This window comes from Diceros bicornis, chromosome 6 (assembly GCF_020826845.1).
Source record: "Diceros bicornis minor isolate mBicDic1 chromosome 6, mDicBic1.mat.cur, whole genome shotgun sequence".
In the NCBI taxonomy this organism is placed as follows: domain Eukaryota; kingdom Metazoa; phylum Chordata; class Mammalia; order Perissodactyla; family Rhinocerotidae; genus Diceros; species Diceros bicornis.
The window spans coordinates 63,466,485-63,493,783 of NC_080745.1; the positions used below are offsets into that span (position 1 = coordinate 63,466,485).

At 53.9% G+C, this 27,299-nt stretch overlaps 2 protein-coding genes across 10 annotated transcripts in view; one reads left to right on the forward strand and one right to left on the reverse strand.

The window, feature by feature from the left end:
- Positions 1–27,299, forward strand: part of ZFYVE27 (zinc finger FYVE-type containing 27) — a 66,047-nt gene that overhangs the window by 12,338 nt on the left and 26,410 nt on the right. For 4 of the 9 annotated variants that reach the window (XM_058543694.1, XM_058543692.1, XM_058543691.1 and 1 more), the window contains 3 exons: positions 1,596–1,740; positions 5,621–5,667; positions 5,994–6,075. In XM_058543694.1, coding sequence (XP_058399677.1) covers positions 1,596–1,740; positions 5,621–5,667; positions 5,994–6,075 — 274 coding nt within the window. Of the gene's footprint in view, positions 1–1,595; positions 1,741–5,620; positions 5,668–5,993; positions 6,076–6,704; positions 7,191–23,303; positions 24,094–27,299 lie in introns of those variants that run through there. The other 5 variants (XM_058543699.1, XM_058543695.1, XM_058543698.1 and 2 more) reach the window with 4 other exon arrangements.
- On the reverse strand, positions 14,692–20,622 carry SFRP5 (secreted frizzled related protein 5). The gene is made up of 3 exons (XM_058543700.1): positions 19,917–20,622; positions 17,614–17,691; positions 14,692–15,806 (listed from the first exon to the last, which is right to left on the reverse strand). The coding sequence occupies exons 1-3, from the start codon at positions 20,437–20,439 to the stop codon at positions 15,460–15,462; spliced, it is 948 nt and encodes a 315-aa protein (XP_058399683.1). The 5' UTR covers positions 20,440–20,622; the 3' UTR covers positions 14,692–15,459.

Sequence of the window (27,299 nt, forward strand, 5' to 3'; positions counted from 1 at the left end):
GGGTGCCAGGGCAGGGATGGCTCTGGAAGCCTCTGAGAAATGCCCTGCTGGGGGAGGCGGATCCTTTACCACCTTGGCTGTAGACTGTGGGCTTGGTCCCTTTGATGTGGGGAAGGCAGATTTGGGGAGGACACTGCCCCGGGTCTCTCACTGCTCTTATACAGAATGAGATCTGAAAGATATCCCTTTGGGGGGCAGGGAGAAGAGTTTGGAGAAAGTGGTACATGGCCAAGTGCTAGGTCAGAGAGAGTTAAATAATCTTGCTGATTTTCAGATGTGGTTCAAACTGGTAGTTTGCAGAAATGTTTTATTTGGCATGCAAATCTTAAAAAAATTTTTTTTGAGCAATATTTAAAAATGGGGAGGGGCCGGCCCCGTGGCTTAGCGGTCAAGTGCGTGCGCTCCACTGCTGGCGGCCCGGGTTTGGATCCCGGGCGCGTGTCGATGCACCACTTCTCCGGCCATGCTGAGGCTGCGTCCCACATAGAGCAACTAGAAGGATGTGCAGCTATAACATGCAACCATCTACTGGGGCTTTGGGGGAAAAAATAAATAAATAAAATTATAAAAATGGGGAGATTTCAGTGAAAACTCTGGATTTTCGGTTTCTCTGAAAAATCAGAAGGTCTGGTAGCCCTGAGTCTGCATCAGTGTAGCTGAGGAGTGACTGTCCCCTTTAGAAAAGTCACACAGTCCCCACCAGTCCCCCTTGTCCCCAGTCACTGAGTCCTTCTGGTGGTTGCCGTTTATTGTCACATTTGCGCTATTGTTTTTCTCATAGTAGGAAATCATTTCTTTTTATGTTTCTTTGTAAAGTGGGAAATTGCGATATAAGAAATGAGGGTCTTGTGAGTTTCCACCTGGCCTACGATTTACACCCAGTCCCCTTCACTCTCACATCAGCCTCATCCGTGTAGGCATTTACATTTTCTACTGTTGAAAGATTGCTCTGAGACTTGAGTATATGTTTGTAGACCATGAATCTTGATGGTGGTGGTGGTGGTGGGGAATATATATAACAGAGGCTTTCAGGCATTTTTGTTTATAACTCACAGCAAGGAACACATTTTACGTCTTGACCCAGTTCACACTTGTGTCTGTAAAATATATAAAACTTAACTGAAACAAAAGTTTCCTGAAAAACATATTGTAAGGGATATTTTCTTTCCTTTCCTGTTCTATTTAAAATAATGGCCCACTTAATTTCACCCAGTTTGAAAAACAGTAGTACACAGTTTCTCCCAAGCTTATTTGATGTTGGGATCGTTTTATGGGGGCCTCTGTTAACGTCAGCCTTTGGGACGTGCTCAGACAGAACTCAGGGTCTGTGCTTGGGGCCCCCTCCCAGCAGCTTCCTTCTTCTTGCTATCTCTCTCTCTCTTTTCTCTCCTCCCTCGCACCTTGGGAGGCAGGAGACCCACTTGGCGGTGCTGGTAAGTAGGAGCCTTGGTAAGATGGGCAGGGGCTGGGCGGGGGGAGGTGGCCAAGCCAGCTGTGACGGCGCCTCGTGGGGTCCACTGTGCTGGGGGGCCTCTGCACGCAGGTCCCGGAGCCCTGCCACAGATGGGCAGGACTGGAAGGAGCTGTTCCCACAGGAGGATGACGAGGGTGCCCCGTGCCCAGCAGAGGATGAGCTGGCCCTGCAGGACAATGGGTTCCTGAGCAAGAATGAGGTGCTGCGCAGCAAGGTCTCGCGGCTCACAGAGCGGCTCCGCAAGCGGTACCCTACCAACAACTTCGGTACGGCCAGGGACGGGGAACGGGGTGGGGAGGGGCGCCTGGCCACAGGACTTAAGTCTTGGAATTGTGGGTGCTAGTTTGTGACAAGAGCAAGGGGTACAGCTGTGTTCGTGGGGCCCTGGGAAGATAGCAGACTCACAGCAGGACCCTCTGTCCTTATTGAACATTAGCTCTTGGGAAGATGAACAACTCAGTTCCGGAAATGCCAGCGCAGGACTGCAGAGAGGTGTAATCCTGAGACAGACAGACACTCAGAAGGCAGTGTAGAATAATGGCTGAGAAGGGCGTGTGGAGTCTGACTGCCTGGTGCACATCCCAGCTCCGCTGGGTGTCCTTGAGCAAATTATTTAACTTCCCTGTGCCTCAGTTTCCCCTCTGTAAAAGGGTTCTTCACTGTTCTTCACAAGGTTGTTATAGGTCTCAAATGAAACAGTGCTTATTAAGTGCTAGCACAGTGCTGGTTGGTTCATAATAAGTGCTTAATAAGGGTCACTGTTAATATGGGAGGCCCTAGTCCATCTTGCAGGTTCCTGGAGCCCATCTAGATCTTTTCCATCCAGGTACAAGCAAGTTGAAGCAAATAGTATCTTCCTCTGGGCATGATAGAGCCCTGAGGTCCCTTCTCCCCAGCTAAGTTTGTAGATTGACCAGTCCTTATTTTATTGGGGGATGGCGGTGGGTCAAGGGAGGCGGCTTTGCATGAGGGTGGACTTGACTGTTAGCACAGCTCGGAAACCTGGCTCAGGTCAGGAGAGCAGGAGCTGAGCCAGATAAAGGTATGGCTGAAGCCTAGAGAGCGAGTGATGCGGGAGTCACCGCACTCCTGAAGAGGAGCGTTGCTTCTGCCTGGTGTCAGCTGACGGGGAGGAGGATGGGTGGCTGTACTGTGTGTTCTGGTGGGAGTGAGTTCCAGCGTCTGTGCCCTGGTAGAAGCCCTGGGGTTTATCTTGAGGAGTTTGACCAGGGCATTCGGGGGCCTGCCTTCCTGCCCCTGCAGCAGCCAGGGCACTTGTTTTCTCAGGAGTGGACATCCTGGACATGCTGCTTCTCTGCTGTGTGAATGCCCCCCACGCATTCAGGATCTCTTTCTTTTATTTACGATGACTGCTGACCTCTGTGGAGCACTCTTTCTGGTGCACTTACACGTACACTGTCTCATTTAGTCCTGATGGTAGATCTGAGAGGAGCAGGCAGTTCTTATGGGCTTGGAAGCAGCTGGGTTCCAGAAGTCCCAAGTGACATTACACAAGAATGAATACTCTTGCTCTGGCAAATATTCGTTTATATCTGTGAATTTTAAGTAAAGGCCCTTAAATCTTCCCATTTTGGTGAGTGACCTGAAGTGAAAAGAGAGACTTTCCCAAAGTCTTTAGCCAGTGCATGGTAGGCCTGTGACTGAAATCCAGGTCATCTGATCCAGCTCCCATGTTCTTTCTAACTCATCTCTCTCCCTCTGCCCTGGGGTCTGAAGTGTCCTGGTTTTATGTCTGTCCTGTTTCTTTATTTGGTTTTTGGTTCAGATAATCCCTGCCAGAATGGGCGAAGGCCTTTTAGGTTCCCACGACGATGGCAAGGGCAGAAAATGCTTCTTTTCCTAAGTCCCTCTGAGTTCTCCATCCTTCAAGACCGCTTGCCATCCTTTCCCTGAGACGTTCTCATGCTTTTTGCTGTGAGGGCGGGTGTAGCAGCTCTGCTCCTGGGTCTGGCTCCAGCAGGCCAGGGTGAGGTGAGCTGCTTTGGGAGCCATTCCGTTCCAGCTGCCAGTGGATGAAGGGGGCGCACGAGAGGAATGAAGGCAGGCTGCTCAGGAGCTTCTCTGAGGCCTCCAAGTGGGGGAGTCCTGGTGGGAAGGGCGCCCCTCTGTCATGGAGACTCCATGACCATTGCCCTGGCAGGCCCCACGTGGTCTTAGGCTTCTCCTGCCCTCACTGGCCCCCGTGGCATCATCACATGTGAGTCAGGACCTTTGCTGAGAATAGGGGCAGGAAAAGTTGGTAGATATTGGAAGGGAACAGGGGTGCCCTCCTCCTCTGTCCGCCTGTCTGAGCTGGTGTCAGCACTCAGAGCCCTACCTGGCCCCAGGCCTGTGCATGAGTACGTGGTTGTTTAACTAGACCACATGGCTGCCTTGGGGTGCTCAGCCCTGACGCTCCATCCACTTAAGAGGAATCCTTGACACAGGCCAGAGTGTCAGTCTTTGGGCAGCTCCTTTCCTCCATCCCATGCCCCTGCCCATCTTGCTAAGGAGAGGCAGAGGTGGAGGGCCCCGCCCAGATTCTTAGTGTGGGGGACAGAGTCTTAGAGCAGCCTGTTTCCTGGTTTGACACCACCAGTCAGTGATACCCACTGTGCTCTTCTCTTTCTTTTCCTCTGCCGGGGCCACGAGCTGACAGCAGCAGCATTTACCTTAAGCCCCTCGGCCTCAGATTTCTCCTTCCTTTAGCTAGGGCCCTCCTTTCCTTGAACGCACTGAGTCTCCCTTAGCAAGACCTGCAGGGGAATCTGGCTGGACAGGGGAAGGGACCACATGTAGCTGCCAGTAGAGCTCTGGGGCCTTTGTGTGAGATTGAGGCCTGGTTCTCTGTACTGGCCTGCCAGACAGCAGTGATCCCTGAAGCTGATAATTACTCCAGCCAGATCACAGGAGGCCTTTGGGCCCCAAGTTCTAGAAATCTCCTCCAGTAGCCTTATCCCCTCTCAAGTTTTTCCAGGACCCAACTCAGCTTCCTTCTGGGGCCACAGCCCTTGGCAGGGCTCTCTGGTCCCCTTTTGGGAGCTCCCTCATGCCTGCCGTGGACCCCTGCCTTTTCTCTGCTGGCTCAGTGTCCCCTGCCTTCATGGCGATTTCTGCATTGAGCCGTAGTCAGTGTTCCTGGGGGCAGCCCTTGGAACCTTCTTGGTTCTTGTTAGAGTTTTCTTTTGCTTCTGGAGCTTGTTGAAGTCATAAGGGCTCGGTGTGGCCTTTCTTCTCCTCAGATGTCGGTTTGCCTCATCCTTCTGATTCTCTTCATTCACCTGCGTGCACTCCCTTCCTCACGCTCTGTCCTTGTTGCAGCCCATCTTTTCCATCTTTAATTTTCCTGGAAGCATGGGCGGGAGCTGAGCACAGCTTCTGTTAGGCCTAGTTGCCTTGACATAGCCTCTAAAAGAGTGATCAGTCCCCTCCTTCCCCATCCTTCATCTCTTCTTACACCCCTGCCTCCTCCCAGTCATTTTCTTAGCTACCACTGACTCCCCTGTCATTGTCTGAAGCTTTATCATGTTGGGGTCTCTGGTTGTTCCAGCAGGATCTCTCTCCAGGCTCTGTCTCACCCCATCCTGGGCGGCACTGTTTCCCTGCGCGCCTTCTTGGAAGGTGCCTGGGTCTGAGCTTCTCTCCTGGAATCTTCAGGCGACAGAAGGGAGGAGTCTGGGGTTTTAGCAGGCATTTCTCTATACCCGTGGGTGGAGTATTTGTAAGGAGACACTACGGAAGGGGCCACGTTAGGCAAGTTTCATTGAAGTCGTGGGAGCCATCTCCTCTGAGGGCTGCTATTGTCAGGTCCCTGCCAGCATGGCCTGATTTCCAGGGAGTAGATTCTGCTGGAGGCACTTTGATTTTTACTGGACCCTCAGGCTGGGCCTCTGAGCTTGAGAGGGTGCAGGGCTGGCAACTGTGTATAGTCTGGACACATCGATTCCCAGTGGCCATCAGTTTTTCCTTCTTAGTTGGAATCCCTCCGTCTCCAGATCTGGACTTTGCTCCTTCACTCACTGCTCCCAGCCAAGGAGTCTGGGCTGGGCTGGCATCCTGAGTGTCCCCATTTAGAAGAGCCAGGAGCAGGTGAGAGTTGGGAGGCCCGGGCTGGGTCAAGGCTGAGCTGCTGCCTCTGTTTCTCAGGGAGCTGTATGGGCTGCGCTACCAACTTCTCAGTGCTGAAAAAGAGGGTAAGTCTCCTTGAGGGAGGGTGTATTTGCCGGGGACTTGGGGCAAGATTTAGGGGAGTAGTGGGGAATCATCGATGACATCTGACTCCTCGGGCCCCCTTGGGCCTGGGGTCCGAGGTTTGCTCAGATGAGCGGGAATCCCCTGCCCCTGTGCCCACACCTTTACCAGCCTTCCCATGGGATGTCCTGTTTGGTCTCAGTCCTGCCCCACTCAGGCACCTCCCCAGTCCCGCAGTAATCCCAGGTCCCTTGGGTGGGATCAGCTGGTGGAAAGAAGAGGGGTGCTGGGGGATCCATCTGATACTGACCTTGGCTTTTGTCTGCAGCGGAGCTGCAGTAACTGTGGAAACAGCTTCTGTTCTCGGTGCTGCTCCTTCAAAGTGCCCAAGTCCTCCATGGGGGCCACAGGTGAGTGGAGCAGGTGGCGGGGGGTCAGGGCAGTGGCCCGGGGTCAGGGCAGGGGGATGGCTGGGCTGATTCCTGCCTCCTCTACGGGGGTGCTGCGTGGTGGGAGAGGAGCGAGGGGTCAGTGAGAGGTCAAAGGAGCTTGGGAGCCTAGTCTGGCCCATAGTAACATCTCCTCCATTGCACGTTAACGAACAAAAAACTGAAATATTTGATGCATGCAAAAGAATATACGTAATGTATCTGATTTATGAAGCATCATAACGAGTACCTGTGACTGCTTCACTAAAGTTACAAAATAGAGCAACATGCCCGGGCTCTGGGTGCCACTCCTGCCTTCTCCTGAGGGCACCGCCGCCCTGACTTTTGTTCTTTTTCTCATGACTTTGGTAACACTTTCAACAAAACAAAAAAAATCGTTTCCTTTCCTTCTATAAAAGCTGTACGTACATATTGTAAACAACAAAACAATACAGATAAGAGGAAGAGTGCCAACGTGCACACAGGATAAATGCGTGCGTGCTTTCTAAAGAAATGGGAGCATGCCTTACGTGTTGCCTTGTAATGTGTTATAATGATACATCAAGTTTTTTTTTCCTTCTGGTCATGCAAGTAACATATACTTATTCTAGAAGATTTGGAAATTACAGAAGAAGAAGGAAGAGAAAAATAATCCTGTAATCTTACCACCCAGAGATAACCACTGTTAAAACATTTTGGAAAATTTTCTTCTGGTATTTTATTTAAAAAAACATTTTTAAAGGTGTTCTGTTGGTGCCAAAATAAGTTCTGATGCGTAGAACACCTGGGAGAGGCCTGCTGTTGGCACGGTCACCCCGAAGTCCCTGGTTCCCATGGGAAAAGTAGTCTCCAAGGGCAGGCTAGTGAGCTGGTTCAGTGAGGGTGTGCGCTGGGTGGTGGGGGGTCTTTGGGGCTTCAGCGGGGTGGGGAGGTGGTTCTAGTAGTTGGGGCCTTGAGCCAAAGGGCATGAGGAAGCGTCTCATCAAATTCTTCCTCCTTTTCAGCCCCTGAAGCCCAGAGAGAGACTGTGTTTGTGTGTGCCTCGTGTAACCAGACCTTGAGCAAGTGAGAAGAGGGGCCAGGGTCCAAGCAGGCGCCAGTCCCTGGGGCCAGCAGTAGACCCACTCCCCCACCCCTTGCCCCATGTGGTGTGTGCTGGGCACATGTGGCCCGAACGCTAGGTAGGCCTCCCCTTCCTGCCCTTGCTATCTCCAGCCAGGTTCTGGAGCTGTTCCCCACTCCTGCAGATGGCTGGTGATAGCTGTTCTCAAACCCTAGAGGGGTGAGGAGCCCCTGGAGGATCTGGCATTGCCCTGCTCTGCCCTGGCCTGGGCTGGTGGACTCAGGGCTGGGCAGGGAATATAAGCTAGAGGGCAGCAGTGAGCCAGGCCTGGTCTCAGTTGGGATCTCTGAGTATCAGGGCGTCTCTCCACACCTGGGAAGTCTAGGAGACCAGAGATCAGAGGTTGGGAAGAGGTTCTCCCCACACTGGGTATTGAGCCAAGCCTTTGGCCTCTGAAAGCCTCCAGAAGGGCCTGGGAATGCCATGCCCAGCTCTGCTGTTTGAATGTCCTTCCAGGCATCAGGATCTCATCATTTCCCCGTCAGAGAGTGTGGCCAGGGCTAACAAGACCAAAGTGCTTTTAGAAACAGGGTTAAGTTCCCAAGTTCCCCCAGAGGAGGATGTGTCTAGGAGGGGCTGGCAGAGTCCTCGTTATTAAGCGGGACAAAGCGTGGGGAGCCCCAGCAGCGTAGAGGACCTCCGCCCCACCTTGCGGAGACCTTGACTTGCAGAATCTCAGCCCATATATTGCCCTGGTGTCCTCAGCCCTTAGTCCCCAGGTAGATGCTGGGCACTCAGATCACTCTGCTCCCCTGCTCAGAGCATAGAGCACCCCTCCTCTGGCCCAGAGCTGTATTTCCTCTCCCCAGGCCCTCATCCCATGGAGTGTGAGACCAGAGCAGAGGTCCTGAAGCCCTTGACCCTTGGGGGGCGGGGAAGTGTAGGATCTCGCTGTGCTGGGTTCTAGAGTCCAGGGCTGTTCCCGAACAGCACAGTCTCAGTTGTGGGATAAGGCCAATTGGGGTCCCCATCCTCTCTCCAACAATTTCATGTTCCCTTCTGTACTCTTAGGGGCTCAGTTTCTCTCCCTAAGCCCTGAGCGGGCTCAGGCACCCCTTCCTTTCCCTGGAGCTGTCCTGCCTTTTGAAGTATTTATTTATTTATTGTGTGGTTCCTGGGAACATGTGGCATCCTGGGATGAGGAGGATGGGAGGCTTCTTCTCCCCCAGTACGCTTCCGTGGGTCATGGGCTGCCTAGGACCCGGAGCCCATAGGAGGCAGAGATGTTTCTGTACCCTAAGCAGGGACCCAAGGAGGCAGGTTGAGGAGACAAGGACCATCCTAGGCCAGCTTTCTTGCCAGGCCAACCAGTCTAGCTAGGGCTGGGCAACCAGGGGCCTGCTCCAGGCCAGGGAGGTGAAGTCCCTGGGGAGCGGACCTTGGTATACCCCCTTCCTCGGGCTCCTTTATCCTGGTAGGAGATGATCTTTAAGTACCCTGTACTTTATTTACACTGGAGAGGAACTAAAAGGATCTCTTTGTATATGGAGAATTGTCAATAAAAAGGCCTCAAGCTTCTTATGTTTTCATGCTGGTCCTTGTGCTCACCCTCTCTGGAGAGCCAGAGTCCCCCAGCACTGGCGGAGTTTGCAGGCCTGGGCTGTACTTGCTGGACAGGGCTGGAGGGGGTGTGGAGGCTGAAGTCTGGGTGAGTAGGGGCAGCTGGAAGGAAAGTGGTGCCTTGCGGGGGAAGGCTCAGCACATATTTGTCGGATTGACCTGAGGCTCTGTCTTATGACCGAATTGTGAGGGCCGGGGGTTGGGGTTGGGACCAGAACTTGGTAAATGCTAAGCAATGCAGGCTTCACAATGGAAAGATTTTAGCTAATCCCTCTGAGAAAGCAAAAAAGGATCAGTCCTCCGGGAAGCTGAGAGCCAGCCGGATTGGCTATAAGATGGGAAGTATAAGCAGTTCTCTGAGAGCTGGAGTGTGTGGCGTGTTCACTGGGTGCCAGGCACTGTGGGAAGTGCTTTACACATGTCTTTTTGTTTAATCCTCATGACGCCGTATGAGGTAGGCACTGTTCTCCCCATTTTAGAGGTAAGGAAGTTGAGGCCCAAGGAAGTTAAGCAGTGGCTGTGAAAGGCCTGGCATGGCACTTTGCAGGCCAGAGCTGGGTATGAGTTGTGTCTTCCAGATGGTAGGCCTGGGGCAGTAAAGAGGGAGGGGGAGGCCCTGCCTCGGGGAGTTGAGGTTAGGTGGCAGCTACATCCTCATGGTCCCATGCACGTGCAGCTCGGACCGTGAGATGCCATGGTGTCCTTGCAGCAGGCCGAGGCCTTGGTCTGGTCTAGATGGGCTTCTGCCTAGCCCAGAAACTTCCCCTAGTATGAGGGAGCCCCAGCAGCTCCCGAGGGGCCCCGAGAGGCAGAGAAGCAGCCAGGACCTTTGTTCACTTCGTAAAGTACCAAAGTGGCCTCAGCAGCCTTGTGGTCCAGAGGAAGAGTAAAGATTTTGGAGGAATGGAAAATAGGGCATTGGAGCAAAAGGGGACAGCAGTGATAGCACTACCTGGGGAAGAGGCGGCTGGGGCTGCGCCTGTGCTTCTGCGTGCGTCATAGGTGGGTCAGTTGGAAGGATGCTCACAGATCATCCAGTCCAGCCCCTCACTGTGGACGTGACACCATGTCCATTTGAGGATGTGTGTTCCCCACAGCGTTAGAGGATGGAGGCAGAAGGGACTTCCCTTAGAACAGGAGCAGCCTGCATCAGCCGGTGAGTCCCGGCAGCAGTAGAGGCAGGTGGGCTGGCTCCACGCTTGGCCCTCCTGCAGCCATGCCGGAGTGAGTTGCCCCAGGAGCATTGCCCCCAAGCCTTTCTGTGCTGCTTTTGTCATCTGTAAAGTAGGCATGATAGTGATACCCTACCTCCTAGGGCTGCTGGAGGATGAAATGAGACAGTCCACCCGAGGCGTGGAGTGTGGTGCCTGGCACCCAGTTAAATGCACAGTGAATGCTAATCACTGCCGTCTTCCTGGCAATCTTCAGAAAGAGAACAGACACTGCTCCGGATGGCTTAGGACAGTGATTTTTTTTTTTTTTTTTTAACCTTAGAATAGTCTTATTATTCAGAAAAGAATCTCAGAGAGGGGCTAGAGTGTAGTTTGAAAAAGCAGAGTCAGTATCATTTCATTTTGGGAAAATGAGCACAATGCCTGATGTTGGTGTTATACAGACTATAGCATGTGTGGCTTCCGGGACATGGGATTCAGGGCTGTGAGAAACATGGTTTTCATCTTCTGGGGTCAGTAGCCTCACAGAGGGGAAGCCAGGGGGACACCTCCTTGTCCCCTTGAGGTGTGTGAGGGCCTCAGTAAGAGCAGCCCAGGGATGACGACTTTGAAGTGCAGGTACCACTGGGAAAATGAAGCCACGGCAGGCTTTACCAGGATTGGATTGTGCCCTACAGCTGGCTGGGTCACCAGCGTGGAGAGGACTGAACATGGGGTGGCCTGGAAGACAGATCGTCCGTTATAGAATTAGATGCCTGGCAGCTTTGTTCTCAGGCACGCAGTAGGAGGGGACGGTCGCCAGGTTCTGCTGGGGCAGATCTGGGATGGACCACCTGCTCCCGCAGCCTGGCTTAGGTCGAGGGTTCTGTCGAGCTTTCGTGGTTTGGTGGGGTGGGGGAGCAGCCTCCAGGAAGCCCTGACAGACCTCAAACTGGTTGTGGTTTCTGGGGTCTTCAAGATTTGTGGTCATTGGTCACCTGGCCCTGAGAGCTGAAGCCAAACGAGGCTCCATTTTCATCCCCTTGTCTCCTTGGGACCTTCAAGGCACCCGTTTTGAGGGGCCCTGGCCCCAGCATCTGTCGTACAGCTGGGGGCTCAAAGATCATCCTACATTTATTGAGCACTTGTGCCAGGCAACCTGCTGAGCATGTCATCTCATTTAAACTTCATGACGATCCTGGAAGCTAGGGTCTGTTATTAAATACTCCATGTAACGGATGAGTAAGTGGAGGCCTGAGGAGGCTAAGGAAGCTTCCCGGGGTCACATAGCTAGCAAGCTGTGCAGCCAGGGAGTGAATTGTGCCACAGGTGCTTGTAGATGCCTCATTAGAGGAACTTTGGGTGAAGACAGCAACCCTGGCTGTCACCCTCCCCTCTCTTCTGCCGTGCCCCCACCAGCTCCAGGAGCTTCTGAGCCCCTGAGCTAACTAACAGGAGCCCCCCCCCCCTCCCCCCCCCCCGTGAAGTGGGCTCAGCCTCCAGGGGAACAGAGGCAGCCTTGTGGCAGGAGCTTCCCCAGCTCCAGCACCGCCCGCCTTCCTTGGCTGGGTCTGTTTCTATAGCCCAGAGCAGCACATTCCATTCTCTGGCACAGCCGGGGGCTGGGGATTCTGGATTCCCCTTGCCGCCTGCTTTCTTCAGGGCCCCAGCAGAGCCTGCCGTCTGAGCTGGGACACTGGGTCCCAGCCGCGCACATTCCAGCAGCAGCCACCCCCGACGTTGGATTTCCCAAAGAGTGAACTTTAGCCAGGATTACAGCCAACTAAACAGTTGTGGGATGTGAGCTTCCTTTGTGGGACTCAAGAGGCTGGATGCTGACAGGGCTGAGAGGGGAGGAGGGGTTGGATGGGGGTGGGCTGCTTTGGGAGTCGGGAGAAAAGCCATGGTCTGAGGCTGGCTCTGACGCTGTCAGGGCCCTTAGAGTGGGGTCTGAGCAGGACTCCCAGAAATCTTGTGAGGCAGGGTGGCACAAGCATGGCTGCCTGCACCCCAACTCCTGTCCTCTGCTTTGTCTCCTGCAGGCAGTAGTACAGCAGTTAAGAGCATGGGGTCAAATCCTAGCCCCACCACTATATACAAGCTGTGTGTCCTTTAACGAGCTCATTAATCTCTCTGAACCTCCTCCTCCTCCTCATTAAAACGGGTATACTAATAGTACCTACATCAAAGGGCTGTTGGGAGGCTTAAATTCAAATGCTAAAGTTGCTTGAGTAGTGCCTGCCACCCAGCCCAGACTTGATATGTATCGTATACTAGAGTATTATATGTCTCCTCACCTGTGTTGACTGACGTGCCACCTGGGGATGTATTTTCCTAAGCAAAACCCCAAGTGTAGGTTCTGTCCCCCTTCTGAAAGTAACAGTTCTGGCTTTTAGATAAGATGTTCCTGTCTTTTCCCTGCCTTCCTGCCAGTAGCATTTCTTAGTTGATGAACAAATCAATGAGGAACTTACTGAGCACCTATTATGTGTAGGCAGTGGGCCAAGTCAAGGCCTTTGGTTAATAGAAATACTAATTACCATTTAATGAACATCTCAATGCTGGGCATTGTTTCCAGGTGCATTTCATACATATCCCCACTTAACACTCAGCCACCCTGCGAAGTAGACGTGATTACTCCATTTATAGCTGGGCAGTGCTCCCACTGTCACACGGTCACTACATCCCAGGACTGGAACCCAGAACTGGGCTCTTCTGCCTCTCCTCACCTGGTGCTGAGCGTGTAGTGGCCTACCCCAGATCCTTCGTGTTCTTTATCAGAACTCTGTACCAGCTGGGACATTTGACTTTCTGTGCTCCTTTGCAGCTAGGGATGGCCCTGTGCCTTAGTTCAGGCTTGTGAGCTAGAAGTGGAAATCTACCAGGTGGCACTTGTTGGGAAAAATGACTGTTTTCGTGATGAAAGGGCCAGAGCCTTTGCTCTCAGCCCTTCTCCACCTTGCTGCCTGGAATGTGATGGAGAAGTTGGGAGGAGGAGGCACCATGTTGTAACCATGAGAACAGAGGCCACCCCCTGGCAGAGCAGAAAGACAGAATGAGTCTGGAACCTGGACGTCCCGCCTGCCCACTTCCAGACCTCTTGTGTGGAGAAGCCCACTGTTTCTTGAGGTTTCTGTTTCATATAGTCAGAGGCAATTGTTCACCGATTCACAGCCCAGGTGCTCACCGGGCAACACTAACTGCCTGTCTCCAGACCAACCAGGAGGGAGCGTTTGTGACCGAAGGAAATGAAGGGTGGGCTCAGGCCTTACAGGGCCTCCTGGGTCTTTGGGGGGACCCCAGGGAAGAGACTGCTGGGGGCTCTGAGAGCAGATGTTGGGGACAATGCTGATGTACAGAGCAGGGCCTGGCCCTTTGTGGGGGTGGGCAAGGAGTGCCATACTGGAGCTTCTGGGATGGGCTGAGGAAACCTCTCCCTGCCTGCTCCCTCTCACCAGCTACCAGCAGCTGACAGAGGTCAGTATTGTGCTCTGGCCAGAAGCAGCCTGATCCTGTGTGTTCAGTGGAAAAATAATCCCTGGTCCTGGTTGACCATAGAAGTGTCCATAAATATTTGGTGGGGGTAGGAGGCTGGGAGACAAGGGGTGGATTGAGGGAGTCAGGTGGGCTGGGCAGGCTTTGGGCGAGGGTGGGTAGCAGTGGCTTCCTCAGAGGTGAGGAGAAACAAGCAGGCCTCTGCTGCCCCTGCCCTGTGGTGAGGCCACCTGACTGCCCAGGGAGGCGATTTATGGGCTGGCTGTCAGACCACCTGTTAGCTCACACTGGCCCCTCAGCAGATTTTGGGCCCTCCAGTCTTCCTCGTTTCTCTGCGGCAACATGCTCTTCTGAGAACCGCAGAAGCCAAGGTTTTCCTGACCTCAAGAGAATGTGGCTCCATTGTCTTGGAGGAGCAACAGGCCTGTGAGGAGAGCGCCTCTGGGGGTGTCCCCACCCCCCTGCTCTGGGTACATCTGCCCTGTCCCTCAGCATTGCTCACCCTCATCCTGCCTCAGCGGTCCATCTAGATAAGATGGAGGTTCTCAACTCTGGCTGCACACCACCCCAGGGAGCATCTAGAAATGTTGATTTCTGAGCACCCTCCGGAGATTGGGATTTAATTGCTTTAGAGTGGGGCCCGGTATTTTGTAAAAGCCCCCTAGATGATTGGAAGGTTTACTTGGTAAAAGCAGATTCTGATACTGCAGGTCTGGGGTGGGGCCTGAGCTTCTACATTTCTAACCAGCTCCCAGGTGGTGCCGATGCTCTCTCCAGGGACCACGCTTAGAGTAGCACCAGCCTACACCGTCATCTGCTGCAGGTCAGGACCAGTGCCCAGGGGTGCCTGAGTGCTGAAGGGTTGGGAGTGACACGTTAGGATTCTGGCTCTGCAGAGCAGTCCCTGTGGCCCAGCCTTCTCGGGCTCCTTGGAGCAGGCATTGCTGTGTCAGGGAGATGCTACAGGACGGTCCGTGGGAGCCTTCTGACCGAGGGAGAAGGCTGGGGAACTGGGCATCTCTGTCCCTCCTCAGGGACAAAAGGATGGTCATCTCCATCCCTCAGTTAGTGGTGGGGATGAGAAGGGTGACCCTTGCTGTGTGCTCTTGGGGGATCCTACAAAAACGGGCCTGGCTCTCCTTAGGCATTCCAAGTATGTGTGTGGACAGGCCGTGGGTTATGACAAAGGCCTCTTTCTAAAAGTCCCTTCTGAACCTCCCTCTCCCCACCTCTGGGGAACCAGCTGACAAAGGAATCACCTGGTTAAAACCAACTGTTGTTTTCTTTGATTTAATTAAAAACTTAAAAAAAACAAACAAAAAAACCCAAACCCTACCTGCATCAGTCTAGTGCCTATGGCCTCGCAGCGGTAGCAATAATTTACTCGTCAGGGTAAAAGGGACACGCGGAGGCTGAGGAATGAACCCTGAGAAGCGAGCCTGTGGGAGGGGTCTGGGCTGGGCTTCTCTGCGGTCCAGTGGGAAGGGAAACGGGCAGAGACGGGGAAGGTGGGGAGAGGTGGCTGGAGGGCACTGTGACCCTAGGGCCTTTCCTTTGGGGGGGCTACGATGAGGACATGTGAAGGGGCAGTGGGGGCAGAAGACTGTCCCCCAAGTAGCTCAGCCTAATATCAAGACTTGTCTCTCCAAGGCGAGGGCCCACCACTGACAGGAGTTGACACCACTCTGAAAGCCACCTTCTCAAGCTGCTCAGAGCCCCTCCAACCTTCCCTCGCTCTCTCCACCCTCTGCCTACTTTCTGAGACCCTGGGGTTTCCCTCCAAATGAGAAAGCCTTGCTCCTAAGACAGGAAGCTCCCAGGGACCTCAGAACCCCTTGGTCAAGGACAGCCCGGCCTCCACGCCCATCCCTTAGGGCCTGTGCTGGGTACCAACTCTGCATGAAACTGCCCTCGGGCAGGGACTGGGTCAACCTGGGGGTAGGGGCGAGGCCAGGTGGGCAGGAGGAGAGAGTGTGCCCTAGGGGCGGGACAGAGGGCAAGGCATAGCTGGCTGGGTGGGGCAGGGAGGAGCGCCCTTCAGTGGGGTTCAGCGGCCCCATAGAAGAAGGGGTAGTAGAGGGAGCAGGGGTAGGAGAACATGAATTTGACCGCGAACTTCATCTCCTTATTCTTCTTGTCCCAGCGGTAGACGGCCATGAGCAGCAGCTGTCCGTCCACTTTGCGGCCCATGACCAGGAAGCTGCCGGCCAGGCTGTCCAGCTGTGGGCAGGGGCAGCCGGCGCCGTTCTTCATGTGCAGCACCAGCCTCTTGGTGTCCTTGCGCTTCAGGGGGCCCGGCTTGAGCAGCTTCTTCTTTTTCTGGGCTCCAATCAGCTTCCGGTCCCCATTCTCTACCTTGATCTCCTTGATGCGCATTTTGACCACTGTTGGTGGGGGGGGGGGGGGCGTGGACAGAGAGACAGCATGAGAACGGTCAGGTTTGCTCAGGGCGCTGATGGCCCCACAATTTGTGCTTGTGCCTGAAGCTCCAAGCCTGGGGCGTGGGGAGGTGGAGCTTATACGTGTCCATTTAATATACATGAAGCTCCTATCACATGCTGGACTTTCCGCAATGTTATCACATTTCATCCTCGACACACTGGGGAAATGAGGTTTGGAGAGGCTGTGACCTGCCTGGATCCTAGTGCCTGGATTGAACCGAGGTCTGGCCGACTGCAGAGCCTGTGCCTTTCCCTGACACCAAGTCAGGGGTGGAGAGCTTTCGATGGGGAGTGGAGCAGGGTGTTGGGCTCCCTGGGGAGGGAAATATTGGGGGTGGAGCTGACCACCTGAGGGAGGGGGTTGGTGGAGTGGGGTCCTTGTGATGGAGGGAAGCTGGACTTGGTGATCTCTGGGGATGCTGCCAAATGGATTTCTGGCTGTGTGTGTGTGAAGTGTGAGTGTGTGTGTGTGAAGTGTGAGTGTGCTTGGAGCAGTGGTGGGCTGGTAAATGTGTGACAGCCGGCTCTGGGGAGGGGTCCTGCTCTGTAGCATGTGCTGGTTTCCATGGGGTAAATACCCACCACAACCCACCGCATCACTGGGCATAGGGTTGGGAAGCGCTGCACACAACCAGCTCTTGCGAACGCACCACTGTGATCTGTGTGACACTGTGAAGTGTGGGTGGGAGTGTGTATGTGTGGTGCTGTGTGTTTTTGTGTATTAGAGTATGTCTGTGGTGTGTGTAGGAGTGTGAGTGTGTGGGGGGCAGAGTGTGGAGGTGGCTGAAGGCCAGAGAGTGGTCAGAGAGTGACTGTCCAGGGCACTCTGAGGTGGCCACAGAGAGTCTGATACAGTTGGGGATAGGAAGTCCTGAGCTTGGGGGAGGTCACTTAGGCTACTCTCCTCTTCCTTCAGCCTCTGGGCCCCCTTCTCTGTGATAAGCCAGAGAGAAGCCAGAGAATAACTGTCCACCCAGGGAAGGAAATTGTTATAGACTCGCTTTCCTGCTCTCTCTTTCTCCTTCTACCTCCTCTCTCTCTTTCAGACCCACATACCTTGCAATAGTACTATTCTCTTTCCAAACAGATTAGCGACATAAAAGACCTACTGAAGTAAGGATTTCATTGCTATCTCTTTTTTGTAGACAGAGAGGCTAAGACACAAAACAGGAGCCGACTTGGCAAAGATCACATGCTGGGCTCTGCGGTCCACGAGGAGCCAGGTCCTGACTAGACTTGGGTCAGCTGCCCAGGAATGGGGAGGCTCCTGGATGAAGCCATGGGACAGGTGACCACAGCTCCCCTGGCCAGAGGTGCCTCAAGTACTAGGCAGAGGTGCCCAGGGACGAGGGGCTGCACTTCCATCCTGGAGCCCATCTTCCACCTGCTGCCCCCATCCATCTCCAGCCTAAGCCTGCTTCTCCCAAAGAGAATCCAGCCCTGGAGGCCCCTCTGTGGACAGCGCCAAGGGAGGGCCTCAGGAGCCCTGGCCGGCGATGGTTCTGAGGCCCACGGACCATGGCCTTGAGGGGCTTCTGAAGCCCCTGAGATGTCCTGCAAAAACAGGCGCATTTCTGTGGGGAGAGAGTTCATGGTTATCATCAAATTCTAAAAGGGGTCCATGATGCAAAAACTGTTAGGACTCACAGTGATGAGTGTGGGCACATTCGTGTGTGTGTGTGTGTGTGTGTGTCAAGGAGGAGGGGCTGGGCTGGCATCGGGGCAGTGGCCACGTGGGCTCCACACTCACCAAAGTCGCTGGAGCACATCTGCTCCATGAGGCCGTCGGCGCTGTGCTCCATCTCACACTGGGCGCAGATCTTGGTCACTGGAGAGGGAAGCAGGGGTGGGGTTGAGGGAGGCTGGTGGGGGGATCAGAGTCCAAAGAGCCACTTAGGATGCAGGCTTCCCCACTGAAGAGCCACCTCCCCCTGCCGAGCCTCCACTTCGTCATCAGGAAATGGGAGGACAGTAGTGATGAGACCACCTGCTCACTGAGTGGTTGTGAGGTTCAAAAGAGACAAGGTTGCGCAGGGACAAAACTGCCCAGGTGGGCACAACTGCCCCATGACCCTGGCAGCTGCAACCGTGATGTGCAGTGTCTTCTTCTAAATTTTGTCTCATTTAATCCTCAGCCTATGAAGCAGGTATAATTATTCCTATTTTAAAGAAAAGGAAACTGAGGCCCCTAGTGGCTACCCAAGTCTGCAAAGCTAGTGAGAACTGAGCTTAGCACTCAGGATTTGTGATTCCCAGGCTAGTGCTGGGGTGGGGGTGTTTGTGGAATCTTTCTAGGAACACGAGGTCCAGGCAGGTGGGTAAATGAGTGACACTGGCAGGGCAGGGTCTGTGGTAAACTGAGGAACACCCCTTCTAAAGTGGCAGCTTAGCCTGGCCAGAACTTCCGATTTTTCAAGGGAAGCCAAAACTCAATTTTTTTATGAAATATTCTCAGTTTTATCTCTTGGCCGCACAAACACTTCAGGCTGCCTCTGGTCCTCAGGCCACCACACAGCACCTGACCTTTGCTCTCCTAGCTGGGCGCCCCATTGTGGGGAAAGGGGGGCCCAAAGAGGGCGGGAGTGCGAGGGCAGGGCCGGGATTCGAGCCTGGGATTTCCCTGCCTTCCAGGCTAAGTCTGGGTTCCAAGAAAACCAGGAAAGGAGCCATGCCGGGATCCCCACTGGGGACTGTGCTCTCTCCCCACTGCTTCCCCGTCCCATTTCCAACCTGAGGATAGGGGGGTTTCCCTTCTCTTGACCCTGCCCTGTCACAGGACCCCCACCCAACCACAACTCTCAGGAGGGCATGGGTGTGTAGGGCCCGGGACTGTGGACTGCATGGGTGAGGTTAGCCCTGAGGGAGTGGGTGGGGCGTGGAGGGTCCAGCTGCTTTTTGGGGGCAGAGTCATAGGGAAAAAGGGGAGCAGTGCTGCCCTTTGGGGGAGTCCCAGCGTCAGGGGCTCCTTAGACTCGATTAACCGCCCAAAGCTTTCCTGCTCGTGGCCACTGTTTAGCTTCCTGTCTGGTGCCTGGCTGGGGTTTCCTCTGCCTGGAAGGAGTTAGGCAGACAGTGGGGGAAGGGTCAAGGGGTACACTCAGTGAAGGGGAGGCTGAGACCAGGGAGGAATTAGGGGTAATGGGACTGGGGGTAGGTGGGAGTGGCACTTAGGGTCTTATAGGTTTGGGGAACCTGGGATTGCTTCCTCTTTTACAGATGGGAAAACCGAGGCTCCAAGTTTAGCAGCTCGCCTAAGGGCTCCATGTTAGGGGGAGAGCCTGGCTATCTGCTCTTTGTTCTGCACTGAGCCTTACCCAAGGGTAAGGCTCCCAGCCTGGGGGTCGGGAAAGAGGGTGGGAGAATTTAGGGTTCCCAGGCATAGAAAATGGGGGGGGGGCATAGCCCAGGAGTGCGCTTAGCCCAGGTCTTTCGCTATATCTCTTCCCTAGGCCCTCCTCCCTCCCAGGGTCCTAACACGGAGTAGGGGTGCTGCTTGTCTTGGTGCCCCCGGGGTCCAAGGTGCTGTGGAGGAGGAGAAAGGCATTGTTTATCCAGCCTGGGCATTCTTGGGCTGAGTGAGGTGATAAGGCATCTATAGGGACAGCATTGGGGTCACTCCAGGGATTCCAGCGGCTTGAGAAGGTGGGCCGCAGTGAGGGACGCCAGGGGGGTTTTCAGGAACAGAGTTGGAATTGGGGAGAACCAGTGGGACTGTCCAGAGCAGCAGGGAGGCACTAATCTGGTAGTCCATGGTGGGTGAGAAGGCGGGAAGGCTGCGGGGGACAATTCCCGGGGCACGCGGGGCTGAGTGAAGACGGGTGTGTGTGTGTGTGTGTGGACGGTGTGTGTGTGTGTGTGTGGACGGTGTGTGTGTGTGTGTGGACGGTGTGTGTGTGTGTAGACGGTGTGTGTGTGTAGACGGTGTGTGTGTGTGTAGACGGTGTGTGTGTGTGTAGGGGGTGGCACCTCCGGGGGGCTCGCAGAGCTGTGGTAAGGGGTTGGGGGAGCGGCATCCGTCCGGCCCACCTCGCGGGCACCCAGCGGCGGCGCTACCTGGAGGCGCGGTGGCGGGCAGGTGCCCGAACTGCACGGCGATGCAGAGGTCGTTGTCCAGGGGGAACTTGTGGCAGTGCAGCATCTCGGGCCAGGGGAAGCCATAGGCCTCCATGAGCGGCGCGCAGCCGGCGCGCACGGCCTCGCACAGCGAGCGGCACGGGTAGATGGGCCGGTCGAGGCAGACGGGCGCGAAGAGCGAGCAGAGGAAGACCTGCGTGTCCGAGTGGCAGCGCTTGGCCAGCAGCGGCAGCCAGCTGCTCGCCTGCTGCTTCACCTCCGCCAGGCTCTCGTGCTCCAGCAGGTTGGGCAGCCGCATGCGCTTGTACCCCACGGTGTGGCAGAGCGGCAGGTCGGCGGGGATGTCGAGGCACTGCGGCGGCTTGGAGTACGAGCGCCCGTGCAGCGGCTCGGTCTGCCAGCCGTAGTAGTCGTACTCCTCGCCGCGCGCCGGCGCCCGCTGCAGCGCCCCCAGCAGCAGCGCCAGCGCGGCCGCCCGTGCGACCCCCGCCGCCGCCCGCATGGCTGCGCAGGCCCCCGACGCTCGGTGCGCGGCGCCCCAGGTGCCCGGCGTGCGCCCGCGGCCCCGACGCTCCCCTGCGGCAGTCGCCGACGCTGAGGTCGCCCAAGTGGGTGGCAGCTTTCGCTCCGCTCCCGGGCGCACCGAGTGATCCGGACGCCTCCCACCTCGGGGCTCCAGCCCTGGCTTCGCCGCGCGCCCCAACCAATCTCTGGCCGCCCGGCCCCCGCCCCAAGGCAGGGAGGCAGGGTGGAGCCCCCTCGGCCCCTCCCGCCCGGCTCCCGCGTCCCGCCTAGCGCCGGCTGGTGAGCCCCTGTCCGCTCACCAGCTTCCCTGCCACCGCCCGGTCTCGCCTTGCGCCTCTCCCCGGGGCTTCCTCACCTCCCTCGGCACTTTCCTCGCCCCTCTCCTCCATCCTTCCTCCTTATCTCTCTCCGCCACAGCCTCTCCTGTTCCTTTTCTCACTCACTTCACTCGCTTATCTCTCCGCCTGGGCCTTTCCCCCTCCGCTCTGCTTTCTCTTCCCTAACACCTCGGTTCTCCCTTCTCCCGGCAGGAGGCTCCTGGCTGCCCACACCCTCCTGGTCCAGGCGGGCAGTTCTTCACCCCTCGGTCCTCAAGCATTTCCTGAGCTCCTGCTTGGTGCCGGGCACCACACTGGCTGCTGGGGAATCAGAGATGGGTATGACCCAGAACGCACCTCCAGGGACCTCACAGCCTAGTGTGGGCGAAGATGATCATAACTACTGTTTAGTGAGCTTTTACTAAGTGCCAGAGACACTGCACAGCACTTTACAACCTTATCAACTACTATTTCTAATGATAGTTAATCCTTACTGTGTGCAAAGTTTGTTCTAAGCACACTGCGTGAATTACCTCATTTAATTCCCACAATAATGCCATAAGGTGGGTAGGTACTATTATCATCCCCCCTTTACAGATAAAGGAACTGAGGCAAAGAAAAGATTGGTGCCAGGCCTTGAACTCAGGTAGTCTGGTTTCAGAGTCAGAGCCCAGATACAACCAGGATTCTCGATGCTGAGTCTGCAGGCTTCATGGCAATGGGAGGCTCAGAGAGGTAAAGTAATTGGCCCTTGGTCACATAGCTAACAGGTGAAGGATCCAGGATTCCAGGTGTTGGGTTCCAAAGGCCAGGGCTTAATCACTCTGCCCTAAGATAAATTCCAGCCTAGGGTAGGGAATGCTATGGGAAGAGAGGGTACCTCCTCCAGGAGCCGGGAGGAGGAAGGAGTTGAGGAGGCTATCCAGGGAAGCATCAGAGAGGAACCTCATGTTTGGAGTCTTTTCCTCCTGGCTGGGCCCTGCCTTACATTGGCTTTCCTCTGGGAGGAGCTTTGGACCAGAGGCTTGGGGGTAGGAGGCTCCTTCTTGAGAGCCTGGCCTGACCTCCCAGCCTTTGGTGGGGAGGGACCCTGGGAGGTGTCTCGTAGAAGGGCTTACGGTGCCCTGGGGGCTGGCTCTGCTGGGAAGCAGGAGTGCTGGGGCACTTGCCCCCTCCGCTCCTGCCCTTACAACCCCATCCCCATCCTCCTGAATGTTTCCAAGGCTCCTGTCTTCCTGTGGACCTGTCCTTGCAGTGGTAGTGGAGAGAGGTGAGGGACCACTCCTATTAGTAGTCAACAGACACACATGAAACACCTACTGTGTGCAAGGCTTGAGGTGTGGTGCACACACCACAGAGGGGGATACAGAAAAGCAAGACATAGGCCCCGCTTCATCTGATCAAGTTGTGAGAAAAAAACACAAGGCAAGGCAGAGGAGCAGAAGAAAATTCATCAGACAGAGCCCAGGGGTGAGAGGGGATGTCTTTTGATGTCCAGGATGACCTAGTTGGGTCCGGGTAGACCAAGCCCCACTTCCCCCTCTCCCAACCCCCAGCACGAAGAGGTTCTGCGGGTGACCACTCAGAAGGTGAAGAACCAGTCCCCACAGGGCTAGACAGCATAGTGTAGTAATGGTGCAAGCGCTTGGACTCTGTGGACAGAGTCAGGTTCAAATCCAAGTGCATACTCCCTGAGTGACCTTGGGCAAGTAGTTACTGTTCTGACCCTCCATTTCCTTGTTTGTAAAATGGAACCTCCTCAGCAGTTGTTGTAAGGGGCAAACAAAATGATGCATGGAAAGAAAGCTGCCTGCACAACGCTAGCACATAATAGGCACCTAGGAATGTTAGATCTCCAAGGGATGCGTGACTTTAGGGTAAAAATGTGGTGTATGTTCTGAAAACCCCCTCGGACACCTCGGCCCTGGCTCTGGTTTGGGACTCTGAGCAGCAATCCTGCTCCCTCACTCCAGCTTACCCGTCTCCTCCCCTCTGGGCTTGGCAGGGCTCCTGCACTCCAGGGGAGGTGTGGCCTTGGGCACTGGAGGGGGGGTATTGGAGCTCTCCAGGTGGTTGTGCGAGGTGCTGGCTCCCTGGGCAGCTGGTCGCCGTGCTGTTCTTGGCAGGCCAGTGCCCGGCCTGGATAGAGCGAGGCATTGTTCTCTCTGCTGGTTATGTAAGAACTGCACATGGTTTGAGAGCTGGGTGAGTCTGTACCTGGCAGCTCCGAAGGGCAGAGGGGCCAGGCTGGAAGCCTCCTGGAAGAAAAAGATAGGCAGTCTTTACCTGGCAACTCTGCCTTGGGGACCCCTGAGGCTCCCTGACACGGGAGCCCTGATGAGATGGAGGAGGAAAGCCCTTTACAGGAACAGAGCCCAGGTGGGAGCTGCACCCTGGGGAGTCACTCAGGGAAGCTCTCCTTCTGAGGCCAGGCCACTCGGTTATCCTGGCTCTGTGGCAGAGAAGGGAGGAGGCTGCACTCTGATGTGGTACCCTTTCCTGATGAGGCTCTTCTGGGCCCTAGGCAGATGACTGGAACACCTGGCATGCTGGGCATCTGTCCATTTTGGAGCTTCTACAGTCTGTCCAGGCGCACATTTTCCCCAGCTGATGGAAGGGACCATTTGTTCAAAAGAATGTGTATTCATGGTTTGTTGTGAGCAAAGTTCTACATATATACTTCTTAGATCAAACTTGTTAATTATGTTATCATAGCCTATATTTTTCTACTTTTTTGTTGCCTACTTTAATGGTTCTCTAAGTGTGGTCAGGGTTCCCCTGAGGGTCCCCAAGTCTACAAGGTCAAAATTGTACATAATTTGAAGATCCAATCAAAGTATATACAAGATAGACCAATAGATTTTAAGGTAACAGAGTAAGAAAAGTTTATTGATGTGGATTCAGATTCTACATTACAACCAACATTTAAGGAACTGTCACATGTCAATTTTTGGTAGTATCAAAGAAGAATATCCACAATATCTGAAAAGGCTATTAAAATACTGTCTTTTCCAACTACATTTCTGTGTGAGGCCAAATTTTCTTCATATACTTCATCCAAAACAATGTATAACAACAGATTGAATGCAGAAGGAGATATGAGAATCTGACTGTCTTCTATTAAACCAGACGTGAGAGAGGTTTGCAAAAATGTAAAACAATGCCACTCTTCTCACTAATGTTTTTCCTTTGTAAAATATAATTATTTTCCACAAAAGTTTGTTATTTATGTTAACATATAATGGGTTTATTACTGTTATCTTAAATGAATTAATAAATTAAAATTTTCCTCAGTCTTAATTTTAAACATGGTAAATACTGATAGGTGTAAACTCACATAGACAAAAGCTCTTTAATTTAATATAAAACCTCAATAATTTTTAAGAGTGCAAAGGGGTCCTGAGACCAGAAAGTTTAAGAATTGGTGGTTTATTTATTCTGTTCATTTCTGTTAGAGGTGTATAAAATCTACTTTGATTGTATTTGCTAATTTTTCCTTTTTTTTCTTTTGAATTAGGTTCGCTTTATATTTTTTGAAGCTATGTTGTTAGGAGCATAAAGTTTCATGATTATTGTATGTCCCAGTTGGACTGTAATTTCTATCTGTATGAAATAGCTTTCTTTGTTCCTTTTAATGCTTTAGTCTTGGGAATAATAATTCCATGAACCAACATTTAACTAGACCCTGCTATGGGCCAGGCATACACGTGAAAGAGTCTCAGTCCCTGTCCACGTGGAGAATATGGATACATGAAGGCGAGGTAGTGTAGTGCAAAGAGTCTGGGCTTTGAGTCAGACTGACCAGTGGTGAAGGCTGACCGCTTCCTAGCTGTGTGTCCTTGGACATATGTCTACTGGTGTTTGAACCTTAGTTTCTTCATCTGTAAAATGGGGTTAATAACATCTATTTACTGGGTGGTAGTGAAGACTTACTGAGATAAGGGATGAGAGAAGCACCCAGCAGAGTGCCTGGCATATAGTAGCTCTGTGATTGGTGCTGTAACAGAGCCATAAGCCAGGAGACCTGCTCCATTCATGCCTTCTTACAAGGCCCCTGGGAGAGGCAGTGTGCAGCTGTGGGGAGAGCACCAAGCTTGGATTCAGAAGATCTGAGCTGTGTGTTTTCAACTTATTAGTCAGTCCCTCCCCCACCTTGAGTCTGTTTCCTCGTCTGCGAAATGGGAAGGACTCTCTCTGCCTTGCATTCTCCATGGGCTATCTCGAGGATCAAATGAGATAATGAAAATGAAGGGAGTTGGGATGACAATGGAGATGACACTGACTTTGTTCTTGGCCTGAGGTGGGACCTCTTCCATCGCCAGCTGTGAGAAAGTCCTGCCAGCACAGGCTTGCCTGCCTCCCCGGAGAGCTGGGATACCAGAAGTGGGGAGACAGAATCTGGTCCTTATTTCAGAGTCTCCTGGAATTATCTGCTTTTTACAATCTCAGTGTCCCCCCCACCGCCCCAGGACACCTGTCTTCTTGGCAGCTGCTGTCGAGTGCTCTGCAAAAAGTCCAGGGTGAGTGGTGTGTGTAATTAAGAGAACCACTGGTGCTAGCAGAGACCCATTGCTGTTGTCCTGCAGCGTCTCCCCATCCCCCACCATTTTCCATAAGAGGAAAGTAGAACTTGGCCTCCCTGACTCCCAGTTCAGTGCTCTTCCTACCACACCTACAGCACTGTTTTACTTTCCAGGATTTTAGCTTTGTCGATTGCAAAGTCAACATCTGTCCCAGCGGCCCCCAGCTGCACAGGCGGTGCTCTGGGCAGCAGTTCAGGAAGGCCTGCTCAGGATCTCTGGGCGCCCTGGTAGCACCGGGGGCCTGGTTGTGGAGGGGCTGGAGCCAGGCTCACTGTCACTGAATTAAGTGGCCAGGGAGGTGAGCCGCAGCCCTCTCTTCTGTGAGCCTGGACACTGGCTAGCTCTCGCGTTGTCCTGGGTCTCATGTGGCTCAGGAATAAAAGCAGAGGCCAGGCTTGTCTTGGGCCTGGGGCTTGGTCTAGCTCTAAGAATGCCCATCTGAAGTGCAAAAGGCGGTGGGATGGGGGGTACTCTCTGGACAGGGCTGGGGATGGAGAGAAGGCTGAGTAACGCTTTTCTCTTCTCCCTGGGGCCCCAGCACACTTGGGAGCCCCAAGGCTGTGGCTAGTGGGCAGCCCTGGGTAGAAGCACGTCAGAGAGTCAGCCAAGTGTTTTGGTTCAGAGCATGAATTCTGGAGTGAGGCTGGATTCTAATGTCAGCAATGCTGCTTGACCTTGGGCAAGTTATTTAACCTCTCTGTGCTTCAGTTTCCTCACCTGGAAAATGAGGATAATAACAATAATTCCTTATAAGATTACTGAGAGCATTAGAGTTCATTTAGTAATTGCTTAGAAGGAAGAGCTATCTCTGTAATTGTTAACTGATACTATTGAACATTGGCGTGACACTAGTCTTTAGAGACTGTCACCAAATTCTGCAGCTCCTCCCTCCTAATGCCTCTTAAATCCAGCTGTGCTGTCCCTCCTCACTGCTGTCCTTCCTCATTGCTCTGGGCTGCCCGCCGGTCTCCTTGTTTTCCACTCTGCAGGAGCAAAGCAATCATTTCCAGTTGCTAACCTGAGAGCCTCCCCCTTCAGCTCCAGACCCTCACTTGCTCCGATTGCTCTTAGCATAATGTTCTTACCAAGACTCCTGGAAGGCCAGGCCTCCCAGCTGGGCAGTCTCATAGCACCCCGACCCTCCCTTTGCAGCCCTCATCACGCCGGTCACCGTATCACTAGCTTTATTTTCTCAATGTCTGGCTTCCCAGTAGACTGAGAGCTCCGCAAGGGCAAGACTTTGTCTTGTTCCTCTCGGTTTCTCCTGCTCCTAGCACACAGTCAGTCACATAGTAGGTGCTCAATAAATGTTGCATGAATGAACAACTGGATGGACGGCTGAATACTTGGTGGAAGGGAGTGGCAGAAGAAAGGAGTCTTTGGAGCCTGATGGGCTTAGGCTGGAGCCAGCTTCCTTTAACCGTTTTTGGGCTCTGTTGGAATTCTTGGGAGGCCCAGGGACGATCAGGAGGATTATAGGGCGATTGTAGAGAGAGCTGGTGGGGACCTCGTGGAGTAAGTTGAATGGTATGTCATGCTTGCTGAGGGCCTGGGGGTGACGGACAAGCCCCCTAAGCTCATGTTGACTTCCCTCCCTCCCTCTCTTGAATACTTGTTTAGGTCATCCTAGGTGCCTGGCATTACGCTCTGTGCTTTCCCATACATTATCTCATTTAGTTATCCCAGTAGCACCGTGAGGGACACATTATTATCGCCATTAATATGAGAAAACTGAGACCCAGAGAGGTTCAGTAACTTGCCCGGAGTCACACAGCCAAGAAGCAGAGCTAGGACTCAAACCCAGGACTTCGCTCTGTGGCTGTGGATTCCTGCCTGCATGTGAGAAGTGGTTGCGGGGAGTTCCATCCTGTTGAGCACTGACCCCAACTGCCTTGCAGGGGAGGAGGGCCCCAGGGCCAGAGCAGACAGTCAAGTAA

Bases quoted from the DNA above. Each gene is read 5' to 3' on its own strand.
- SFRP5 (XM_058543700.1), bottom strand. From the start codon at position 20,439: ATGCGGGCGGCGGCGGGGGTCGCACGGGCGGCCGCGCTGGCGCTGCTG. The intron at 17,692-19,916 runs GTAGCGCCGCCG...TTCCCTCTCCAG, and splicing joins GCCCGCCACCGCGCCTCCAG to TGACCAAGATCTGCGCCCAG. The intron at 15,807-17,613 runs GTGAGTGTGGAG...CCCCACCAACAG, and splicing joins GATGTGCTCCAGCGACTTTG to TGGTCAAAATGCGCATCAAG.